Raw genomic sequence first — 12,096 nt, 5'->3', positions numbered from 1 at the left:
TGTTCAAAGTATGATTCGTAGGGACTTCCCTGGCGGTCCAGTGGTTAGGACTCCACACTTCCACTGCAGGGGGGCATGGGTTTGATCCCTGGTCAGGGAACTAAGATACCATACGCTGCGCAGCCAAAAAAAAAAGTACGATTCATGGAACAGTTTCTCCAATAAAAGCAAAACTCTTACAAATTAGGTTTCCGGGCAGGTAAGCATGAAGTTTTTTTCTTAAAGTGTATGCATGGTGCCCTTTAGAATATGCACTGGCTGTCTTCAATCCTTTACTCTTTCTTTCAACACAACCTGAGCACCAGCTCTGTGCAAAACCCTCTACAACCTGCTGCGGAAAACGCAAGGTGAAATCAGAGAAAGCATTTGTCTTCATTGTGTACGTGATCCCGGAGCGCAGAGAAGCCATGAATTTTAAAACTATGTTACAAGATAAATTTCAAAATGGTCTGAAGAACTCAGTGGGGTGAAGGCGACCTTCTACAGTTAAAGGAGCAATTGTCCATTCCCTGAAAACACGGTACTAGTTCAAAATCCAGATGCCAGGTAGTGAGACCCTGAGTTCTAGCAGAGCTCCTGGGCTCAGCTCTTTAAAAAGCCATCCTACCCAAACAAGGAAGTAATCCTGGGGAAAAATATTCCAAGATACTTGATCTCCCACTCCAAACACACAATATACTAAGGTACTCCTAGCTGTGCATAAACATCTCACAGCTTGACTTTTTCTCACTCACCGCACAGAATATTCCATTTCTGAGACTTTAGTTACCAGATAAAATATTTAGCAGCAAGCTCTGCAAAATGTGGTGTTTGACCTAGACCTAGTAGGTTTTTTTCATGACTTTTTTGTTCCAGCCTTCCCCTATTTTATAAGTGCACAAACTTAATGTTTCCATATCCCTATTCCAAGTGCAAAACAAAAAATTCCACCTATTCTTTGGAATTAATGGCCTTGTTGAAACACAAATATCATATTCATTGAAACAGCTGATTCAAAGAGCAGTAGGGGATTAATGAAAGAGGCTACAATTCAACACTGATGAGCTAATGTCCTAAACATTCATTTCCTACATGAAGAGACAGTCTTTTCTGTACCTTGCCAATGTTCCCCCTTCCGTAATATACATTACTAAGTTTATACACAATTCAGAATGGTCTTGTCCCATCACAGCTATAGAAAAAGCGACGCATGAAAGAGACTCCAGCAAATGATACAGCAAGCGATGAATATGAAAACCTTGAATTCAACATGTAGGTAACAAACCAAACCCCAACCGACTGTGGGTAGGAACCCCCTTCCCTGTCTCAACATGAGAGGTGGAAAACCACCAGGGTTCTCTGCTCCCAGGCACTCCCGGGCTCTGGGTTCTGAATATTTGCCATAAGGAAAAGGGCGTAAGGCAGGGTCCTAGCAAGAGGATGGAGCGAGCCGGGATGGAGCGCTCCCCGTGCATTCCGTCTGCTGGGCAGACTTCACAGAACACACACCTTTCCTCGAGGAAAGGACGCGGGCAAGGAGTCTGGGGGTCGGGGTGCAGGTGAGGGTCTCCAGGGCTGCAGGGAAACCCTCCCGGGAGACCAGAGAGGCCCAGCGAGGCCCGGCATTGGTGTCCTGTGTGAACGCCAGATGTGCATCTACGGCGGCCTCACTCACCCTTTCGAAAAGCCAGGCAACAGAGAAGCCCTCGATTTCGACCGCACAAACCCGTGCAAAGGAACCTTCGGGCTTCCCCCCCAAACAAATTATTATTTTGAAAACAAAAGACAGGCTCGTGGCCATTCTCAGAGGCGAGGACATTCCTCCCAGGGCTGGAAAGCATATTTGCAGAGGCCAAAGATTAGACAAAAGCCTTGAGCTGGCGACACACAGCCGTGGAAATGATTTTTTTTTTTAAATTGATTAGGGCCTCCCAGTTCCAATTCTTTCTCCCCTTCCGGGGATGATTCCTGGGCCGCCGAGCAGAGCCCTTAAGGCCTGTTAAAGACGTCGCATCGGGAGGGGGAGGAGACCCCGAAACTTTCCCAAACTGCGGCAGGCTGGAGGCGGGCAGCGGCCGCGGACCTCGGGGTCCCGGGGCGCAGGGGGCACCCCAGGGGCGGCGGCCACCCCCTCGACCGCCGCAACAAAAGGGCCGAGCGTAGCCTTCGCGATCGGGCTTCGAGAACCGAGCCCCGAGGTGGGGAGCGGGCGATGGCGACCCGGGGGCTGCAGTTCTCGCCCGGGCGAAGGAGGAGATGGTGCCGCGTGTCCGCGGCGCGCATAAAGGACCCTCGGATACATCCACACCAGCCACGCGAGGCGGCAACAGCTGATGCCACCCGCACCCCGGCGGCCCGCGGCCCCCCGGGAGCGTCTGCCCGGGTATCTCGGCGCCCCCGGGCGGCGCCGCCCCCTCGGGAGCGCGGCGCTGGGGCTGCAGGCCCGGTGGCGGCGGCTCGGGCTCGGGCGGCCGCGGCGCCACAATGCGGCCCCGGAGTCCCGCCGCCGCCGCCGCCGCCTCTGCAGCAGGCCCGCGGCCGACACAAAGCCCGCCGTCGCGCACCGACCTTGGGCTCCGGCGCCAGGTTCCCGCAGCGTCTTGGTCACCGCCTTCCAGACGTTGCAGCCCAGCAGGCAGAGCAGGAGCGCCGCCGACCTGCTCATCTCCGCGCCGCAGGGCCCCGGGCGGCGCGGGCTGGCCGACCACCGGCTCGGAGCGGCGCGTCAGGGGCAGCCGGCCGCCGCGCCTCCCTCCATATCGCCTGGCTCCGCGCGCGCCGGGCCCGCCGCCCGATTGGCCGCGCCCCCGCCCGGCGCGGCGCCGGGCCCCGCAGCCCACGGCCGCTCCCGCCTCCGCGCGCCCCGGTGGGTTTCCCCGAAAGAGCCGCCGCCGCGCCTCCGCCGCCTCCTTAACCCCTTCGCGCCCCGCCCGCGGCGGCGCCCAGGCCCCGGGCCGTGGTGCCACCTGGCGGCCGCGCGCCCACGTGCCCCGCCCGCCCGAGCGGCCACCCCCTCGGGTCCGCCCCGCGCGCCACCCGGTCTCCCGGGAGCAGTGAACGCGACCTTGGCGTCCAGACCGCCCCGCCACCCCCCTACCTCGCCTCTTGGGAAAGACGGTAGCTGCCTTTCAGGCCGAAACCCTCGCACCAGGTTAGCTGATGGCCCTCTCGGTTTGCGCAGGAGCGCGGCATCCTGCAGCTCTTCCTGTCCCGATCCACCCAGGAACCCCAGGGGAGATCTGACACCCATCGCCGAAGGTCGGCGGGAACAGAATCCCCCAGCCCGGGTACACCGTACGTTGGCGGCCCTCAGCGCCTGCGTGTTGACAGGCGAACATCTCCAGGCTGTGTTGGGCTTGGATGTTTCTAGAAGGTTACGGTGGGGAGGAAATTTACACTTATTGAGGCCCTAAGTACTTGTTATTTCCCATTTTTATCTTCATAATACAGGGACTCAGAGGTAGGTATTGCTATCCCCATTTACAGAGGAGAAAATCGAAGCTAGGGAGGGTTAAGGAATTTGTCCTTAGTAAGTAGCTGGTGGGTGACAGAGCCAAGGTTCTAATAAGACAATCATCCTGGCCCCAGGGTTGAAGCTCTCCGCGAGAACCTCAGGCTTCCTTGAAGCTGAGGTACCCACCCACCAACTTCCATTCTTTTTTTTTTTTTTCTTTTTTTTTGCGGTACGCGGGCCTCTCTCTGTTGTGGCCTCTCCCGTTGCGGAGCACAGGCTCCGGACACGCAGGCTCAGCGGCCATGGCTCACGGGCCCAGCCGCTCCGCGGCACGTGGGATCTTCCCAGACTGGGGCACGAACCCGTGTCCCCTTCATCGGCAGGCGGACTCTCAACCACTGCGCCACCAGGGAAGCCCCAACTTCCATTCTTTAACTCCCGCTTGTCTGTGTACCTTCCTCCATATAACCCTCATGTTCTCCTGACTCTCTCCACCCCATCTCCCAACCAGCACTGCAGGGACCCTGGGACCTTTGCCCGGGACCGCCGATCTGGGGAAATCCACACCAGGCTCACTAGAGGCCCCGTGCTGCCTCCAGAACGGTAGGCCAGAGGAGGGTTATTATTGTATTTTTATAATTGGGCATTAAGGTATGGCAGGCACTGTACCAAAAAGAGAATGAAGGATGGCGCTTGCCCAGTTGGCTTATTAGAGACAAGTCATTGTGAGACACAATAAAACCAGGAGGAGGAGAAGCCCCTGTGGGTGTTAGCGGCACCCTCAGGACCAAGACTGCAATTAGTGCAAATTGGGCACCTGCACAGGGTGGCAGGTAGTCGGGAAGGTGGAAAAGAAGACCCACAATTAGGGACTGCCTGATGCCTCCTCCTCTAACTTCCAGCGTCAAAGCCTTAGGGTAATTCCAGGGTACACATCAGAGCCAGGGGAGGGGAGCATAGAGAGGACCATGCAGATCAGTCGGTCCTCAAGTCCAGCTTGGGTTCCTGCCCCCAGGAGCACGAAGAGTCCAGGCCAGCTAGCTTGCTTGGTGGAGGATGGCTTTTGGAGCAGGGCGGACCCAAAGTTTTCAGATCACTTTCTTGGGGTAAGGGGCTGCTTCTAAGAGAAGTGACATTAAGCCCAACCTGGAGTTGAAACTTCTCACTTCATATCTTTTGAGGATGTGCCTTTGTCAGGGATGTTGATTATAAGAGACAGCACTAGCCTGAGCAAAATAATAATGATAACAAGAATAATCGAAAACCAGGTTATTATTGGGAGAGCACCTGGGACTCCTACAGAATCCTGGGTGCTGAAGTGTCAGGTCTCATGAGGGAACCAAGGACAGTATTATATTTGGAGTTCCTAGTATTATATATGCCACTCTCATTGGACTGGAGGTATTTCCTCATGACAACTTGGGTGGTATTATTATTCCTATTTTACAGATGAACAAACTGAGGCTCAGTGACAAATAATTTGCCCATAGTATCTGGGTCTGATGACAGCAAACTCAAATTCCCTATATCAAGCTCCCTCCAAGAATAAATCTCATGCAAATGACTCAGGTTACCTCTAGCTGTGTCCACGTTGTTTTAAAAACGGGTTCTAATCGCAGTAAAGTCCGAATCCAGTTAATAGTATCTAATGAATGGTATTGTGCCAATGTCAATTTCCTGGTTTTGATAATGTGCTATAGTTATATAAAATATTACAACTGGGGGATGCTGGGGGCGGGGAGCCGGGTGTAGGGGGTAAGGGACCTCTCAGCACCATTTTTATAACTTCTTATGAGTCTATCATTATTCAAAATAAAATTTTTAAAAAGCAAAAGACCTTGTTCTATACCATTTCCCCCCCAAGCTTCACTGTTCACCCAAAACACTGGTATTTGGGGTCCTATATCTATTCTAGTATAGAGATCTAGAACTTTTAAGAGTGGGAGAAGTCTAAGTAAACACTAAGTGATGAGTCTCTTCAAGTTTGGGTCACAATCAGGACTTGTAGATGCTCAAGATAATGGCTGTTATTACTGTGCACGTGACAAAGTTTCTGTGGATGACATGGCAGTTTAGAAACAGTTTCTATACCTTGATAGCAGCACTGAGGCTTGTATAACTAGTTTCGGAACGACCAGTCCCATCCCATCTTGCAGATGAAACAGAAGGAGGTTAAATACTTTGCACAGTGCACCATCTCAAAGCCAAAAAGAGAGCTGAGGCCCCCATGAGCACTGGCTCCCCATGTGGATGTTTTCCAGCTACTTGGGTGGGAGGCTAAGAAAGCACAAATTCTGCAAAATCACATAAACAACTGCACTGTGCCTATCATCTGCCTAGAATTGTGTAAGAATTAAATAACCGCCCTTCTCCTCTACTGGAATAAAAGAACATGGTTTACCTTCTCTCCTGTTCCAGAGACCAGACTCCCACTTAGTAACTGGGGTGGGGGTGGGAGGGGTGAAATAAATCACTGCTTGGGAGGGAGTGTTTGCAGAACAATGGAAATCAGAAGTGTTCTTTCCTTCTAGAACTTTTCCTGTTGCTCTTATTAAAATCTCACATTGTTTGACTAAAGATGAATTATGACTGTACTTACTTGAAATTGCTTAGAAGTGGCCTGCCTGTGCATTTCATTTCCATTTTCGAGTTCTCTGCCAAAAGCAGCGATGCCATATACGAAAGTTTTCCTGGCTGAGTTTTTCCAGAAACCTTGATGTCAGAGGCTCTGTGTCAAGGTTTCTTAGGCCAAGATCATTTCTTCCATTGAAATCTTTCCTGACGTTGCTGCCCATGTGGTGGAATTTTAATTGTCTGAATTTATTTCCAGAGGCGTTGTCCTTCCTTCTCCCCTTTCTCCTCCTACCCTCCTGTTCCCCCTCTTCTGCCCCTGAGTAAGAAGCTGCCTGTGAATAACAAATTTAGTATGAGGTTTGTACAGATCAGGAAGTGTGTCATGGACATTCCAACTCCTGTTTGCTGTTGCTTTTATTAAAGTTAGATAAAATGTAGCCAGAGGTGGAAATTGGAAGGGCTCAGCATTTTTTTAGAACCTGTTGGCCATCCATTTGCAAAAGACAAAGGAGAAAGGTAAAGAAATTACTGAAAAGGAATTGATGTGTCCCATTAACCATAACACTCCCACGTTCCCCTCTATTGGTGAGTCACACCCACGTCAATCCATGTGACTTTCCAACAAGATCTTCTTTCAGCTTCATGTGAGAAGTTGCAAATGTGTATTAGCCTACAAGAGTGAATCTCTGGCAGTGTGATTTCAGATCCCCTGTATGACTGTTCTTTGCATGCCCCGGAGTCACTAGAAGACTCTGGGATGCATCAATAGGTCTTGGCCGTTGAGGATATTCAAAGGCTGGTGGCTACCTGAGAATCTGGTTGCCTGTTCCATTAGAGCAAGGAGAATCTTCCAGTTCAACCCTTTGCTGGCCGTGGAATTACTGTCATAGAGTCAAGGAGGGCTCGAGGAAAGTAGGAAAGTCAGCTTCTGTGGACAGAGAATGTCACCTGCCAAATCAGTAAACAGAGGATGTTGCAGCCATCAAGGCCACTGCAGCCACCCCCAGACTGTGCACCCTGAGGGGATTCAGGATGGAGAAAAGCAGGATACTGGCCCCAGATAGTTAAGGTGCATATCAAAGGAATGATTTCAGTGAGTCCAAACTCTTGCATCTTCCCATACACAGAAGTGGGCTAAATTCATTAACTCGAGATGTCCGGTGTTTCTTTAATTAGCGGTAATCTTTTGATGTTCCAACTGCTTGTTTTGGGGTTGTTGTTTTTTTGCAAACACTCCTATGCGTCCTGGCTCCTCTCTTGCCTCTTTGGGACAGTCCCTCAGAGCTATCTGAGAGGCTGTCTCCTGGGCTTAAGTCCTCAGTATGTCCTCAGTATGTCCAAATAAAATGTAATTCTCAACTTTTAGGCTGCGCAAAAACTTAAAGAGTTAGGGAAAAGACAGGAAGCTAATGGAGAAAATGGGTTAGGTAATTAACACTAATCAAATTCTTGTTGTGTGGCTCATTCTGTACCTGGAACAGGGAGGAAAGCTTTGCTGTGCTGTAGAGCCTCACTTCCCCTCATCTGTGGTCAATTTCAGGTGAACTCTTTCCCAGTGGTACTTTCTTACTCATTTCCTTTCTTTTCATTTCCTCTCTGCTTAGTTTTGAGGCTCTGGACCCAAAGCTACCTGCTGCCAGGTCATTTCTCTTAATGCCTGTTTAATTATTAAACGAAGGTTCTCTGCCTCCAGCATTGCCCTTCATTACAGGCCCCTTAAACATGGAAGTGGGGATGAGGAGGTGATTTGTCTGCTCAGACAATACAACGGGCTTAAATATTAATTATTGTAATGTTAAGTTAGTCGTTCAGCCACTCTCACTAAAATATAAACTCCATGAGAACAGGGTGTTTGTCCAACTCACTGACGTAATTCCCGGCGTCTGGAAAAAATATATGGCACAAAATAGGTGCTCAATAACTATTGGCCAAAGTGAAAAATTGTGTCTAACCTTGAAGAAATATTTTCTTCCAGTCAGTCTAAATATCGCTCGGCTACTTTGGACTGATATATGAATTGGCGGGTACTGACTCAGTCCTTACCATGGGTCCGAAGTTTTAGAAAGTAACTCAAGATGCTTTCCCACCTAATGGGCTTCCCTCTCACAGCTACTCTTCAGAGATCCCTCCTCAGACAGGCAGGTCTTGAACTGGCCCCTGAACTTGAGCCTTTCCCGCCATGGGACTGGTGTTGATGCTTATCCTCTCATCCTTTCCTATCCTTCAAGATGCAGATCAGGTCACGTCGCTACTGTGTCCTCAGCCTGGCACATAAGGTTCACCACACTCACTAACCGCTTTGTAAAGTTAGTTATCATTATAACCACCTGCTCCCACCAGTTGCAAACATTTGCTTTCAACACATGAGTTTAGACCATGTACAGAAAAGATGCAGAGTGGGGTTCCACAGTGAGCTGGGGTCAGCGTTGGCCAAAGTGCATGCTGTCTGTTTGTAATAGTCAAAACTGTAACATCTGGTGCTGCTATCTGGGAATGTTTGTGTAAACTTTCGACGTCTGAAAGCACATGATTCTTCTTTTTATAACTTTATTGGGGTATAGTTGACTGACAATGTTGTGTTGGTTTCAGGTGTACAGCAAAATGAATCTGTTATACATATGCATACATCACTCTTTTTTAGATTCTTTTCCCATATAGGCCATTACAGAGTATTGAGTAGAGTTCCCTGTGCTATACAGTAGGTCCTTATTAGGTATCTATTCTATATATAGTAGTGTGTATGTGTCAATCCCGATCTGAAAGCACACGATTCTTGAGTTCTGACATCAGTATTTAGGGTAAAGGTTTATGTAGACAGTAACTCCAGAATCTTCTCAAAAGAGGGCACCCTTTAGTCATTTGAAATAAACTCAAAATAGTATATCTGAAAATCTGAGCATGATAACTTTTCCATAGCAATGTCTTATCTTCCCAACTTACAAGCTCTGAAGGAACCTCCTTTTCGACGTCTTTGTGGCTCTCTCAAGATCCCAACGACGCCCTGCTTGGAGCTGACTTTCCGCAAAGCCACTGACTTACCGATTGGCTGGTATACATAGATTTGATTGATTGGTTATCACTCAGAGGAAATGCAAGTTGTCACGTGGAATACGAGATTTTGGTGCACATATGATCTTATTCAAAAATTACTCTTTCCACTATTTTTTTAAAAGAGAAGTAGATGACTTTTTAAAAATAATTTTTAAAAATATTTTACTTATTTGGTTGCACCAGGCCTGAGTTGTGGCAGGCAGCCTCCTTAGTTGTGGCACATGTGCTCCTTAGTTGGCTCTTTAGCTGTGGCAGAACAACTCTTAATTGTGGCATGCATGTGGGATCTAGTTCCCTGACCAGGGATTGAACCCAGGCCCCCTGCATTGGGAGCATGGAGTCTTAACCACTGTGCTACCAGGGAAGTCCCTCTTTCAACTATTTTTAAAGAAAGGTGTTACATAACACCAGCATTTTCATCTAAATAAAAATATTTTCTTTTCAAAGAACTTTTTTTTTTTTGAGTCACCACTCTGCAAGACTTAAGCATGTCTCTCCCACACCATCTGCTCGACCCCTCTTCCCAAGAATCTGCCTTTACATGGGGTGAAGGTGTTGACAGATGTATGAGCGGTGGTCCCGGGTATATTTCCCTGAGGAGGATGGCCTGTTCCCAGGGATGAGGGGACACAGGGACCTGGAGAAATCTAGTTATGAGGCAGGTGTCCTTGAAGGGAAAAAGAATGGGGTCCAAGCCACATGGAAGAGCCCAGATCTTCACTCTGAGCACACTGACAGCTGACTCCCAGGAACCCCGGTGGGAAGGCATACAATAGGGGCATAAAAGGTAACATTCCTAAGCTAACAAAAAGCATCAAACAAATGGACTGAAAAATCCCACAACCTAGAGACTTCCCTTTCACCCAGCCCCAATCAGTGCCTTGCTAAATATAGGATTCCTTCTCTGGGAACCTTATTTGGAAGCACCCCAGTATCTTCCCGTATACAGTAAACCCTCTCTGCACTGAGGCAGGTAGCATGATGGTTAAACGCCTGAGCGCTGACTCTGGGCTGACTGGGCTTGGACTTCTGTGATGCTCCTCACCTTGCTTTGCTCCTTTGTCAAATGGGGATGAAAAGAGTAGTACCTCTGTCCAAGTGTTGTCACGTGGATTCGGTGAGATAAAGGACGGAGCCTGGCTTTGGTAGCAGCTGTCTGTACGCATAGTGGTCATTTTTCCCCTGCAGAAGTAGGCTGGTTCTGAAGATGGGAAGTTTCTTGGGCAGTGGTGGGGACCACTGGCTTGGCCTTAAACCTGCCCTGTGAGGTCTGCTGGGGGCTCCCTAGGGTGCTCCTGGCTCCGACTCTTCAGATGAAGTGGAGATGCTTTCATTGCTGTTCCTTCTAGAACAGTCACTCATGTGACTTAGCAGTTTCTTGTTCATAATCCCTTCTGCCGGGCTGTGGACCCTACACAGTCTCCTGGATGCCAGGAATGAGGGAAGTCGATGCCTCCGGGACTAAGATGGGTGCTTCCTGGAGGAGAGTGGAGATCAACAGTCCCTGGGCTCATTTCCTCGGCCTGTCACGTGGTCCAGTCTCATACTGGAGAGAGCCCAGGTAAGGTTAACAGGGCTGGGCGAATAGCCAGGCTGTCTTTAGCAACGTGCAGGCTGAGGACCAGCCGAGAAAGGCAGGAGGAGGCTTCCCTGGTGGCTCAGTGGTTAAGAATCTGCCAGCAAATGCAGGGGACACGGGTTCGAGCCCTGGCCCAGGAAGATCCCACATGCCGCGGAGCAGCTAAGCCCGTGTGCCACAACTACTGAGCCTGCGGTCTAGAGCCCGCAAGCCACAACTACTGAGCCCACGTGCCACAACTACTGAAGCCCGTGCACCTAGAGCCCGTGCTCCACAATAAGGAAGCCACCGCAGTGAGAAGCCCACACACCATATCAAAGAGTAGCCCCCGCTCGCCGCAACTAGAGAAAGCCCACGTGCAGCAACAAAGACCCAACGCAGCCAAAAATAAAATAAATTTATATTAAAAAAAAGTCAGGAGGGAGAGAGACATTGTACCCACAATCTGGAGTCGTTAATGTTAATTTATTTACCAGTTCACATTAAAAAAAATAATAAGTTGTCAGAATATGAGGATTCTTTCCCTCTTAACAAAGCCACAGAAAGTGAAACGTAATCTGGAATTGGTTCTTTTATAAATATCATTACACAAAATGTTTTGCAAATTAAAACTGGAATACTGGAGAGAAAATAAAGCATTTCGTTTTCTTGGTGTCCTTGGAACTTTATGTTCTAGACTGAGGCCTGAAGTCCAGAACAGGTAGGTACCTGTGGCTGACAGTCTTGAATGTGAGTCCTACAGTGTATCTAACCTTGAACTTTGAAATCATTTCTATCAAATTTTGTCCCCCAAACACTCACACCCATACACCAAAAATTATGGTACAGCTTTCTTTAAAGCTTGCATAAGAATAAAAGATTTTAAAACCTGGGAGAGATGGTGATCCACTGCCCACTGACATGAAAGAAATAGTACTTGCAAGTGAGAAATTATACATGAGTTACAAACATGCAAAAATTGGCACAGCCATCCAAGAAAGAATTGGGAGAGATTTTAACTGGGTGGATTGAGTAAAATCTGCCTCAGAAGCTCTAGAAAAAAGTTGCATATGTTAAATCAAACTATTCAACTTCTTTTCCATAGAGGCAGCTGCAGCTGTGACTTGATCACAGCGCACGTTCATTGTTTTGCCTGTGGGGCATCCAGGCTCCCTCCATTTGGTAGTGGAACCGGTACTTTCCTACAGTATCTACCCTCACTTTCCTCTCAGTCCAGGTGATTTAGGGCTGGCTCCAAGGGTAGACATGTGATCCACGTTTGGCCAATCAGCATGGAAGCCCCCCTCTCTAGCCAGTTCAGAGGTGGGACCACGATCCAGTCAGTCCAAATCAGACTCAATTCCAGAACGTTTTTAGAATTTGAAACTCTTGAGAGAGAGAAGGACTTTTCCAGCTGGGGTTAATGAGAGGAGAGCCTAAAATATCGCAACCTCTGGCAGCCATCTTGCCACCATGATGT

The 12,096-nt window shown here is 49.0% G+C and overlaps 1 protein-coding gene across 1 annotated transcript in view; it reads right to left on the bottom strand.

Moving 5' to 3' along the window:
* Positions 1-2,838, bottom strand: part of FAM171A1 (family with sequence similarity 171 member A1) — a 126,864-nt gene extending 124,026 nt beyond the window's left edge. The window contains exon 1 of the mRNA XM_022580576.3: positions 2,548-2,838. Within this exon, the coding sequence (XP_022436284.1) occupies positions 2,548-2,644 (97 nt within the window). The 5' untranslated portion in view covers positions 2,645-2,838. The remainder of the gene's footprint in view (positions 1-2,547) is intronic.
* Positions 2,839-12,096: the final 9,258 nt, after the last annotated feature.

Source organism: Delphinapterus leucas, chromosome 2 (genome assembly GCF_059928025.1).
Source record: "Delphinapterus leucas isolate spDelLeu-1000000601 "Yukka" chromosome 2, BTC_Dleu_Yukka2, whole genome shotgun sequence".
Taxonomy (NCBI): Eukaryota; Metazoa; Chordata; class Mammalia; order Artiodactyla; family Monodontidae; genus Delphinapterus; species Delphinapterus leucas.
This window is presented reverse-complemented; position numbering and strand designations above follow the sequence as displayed.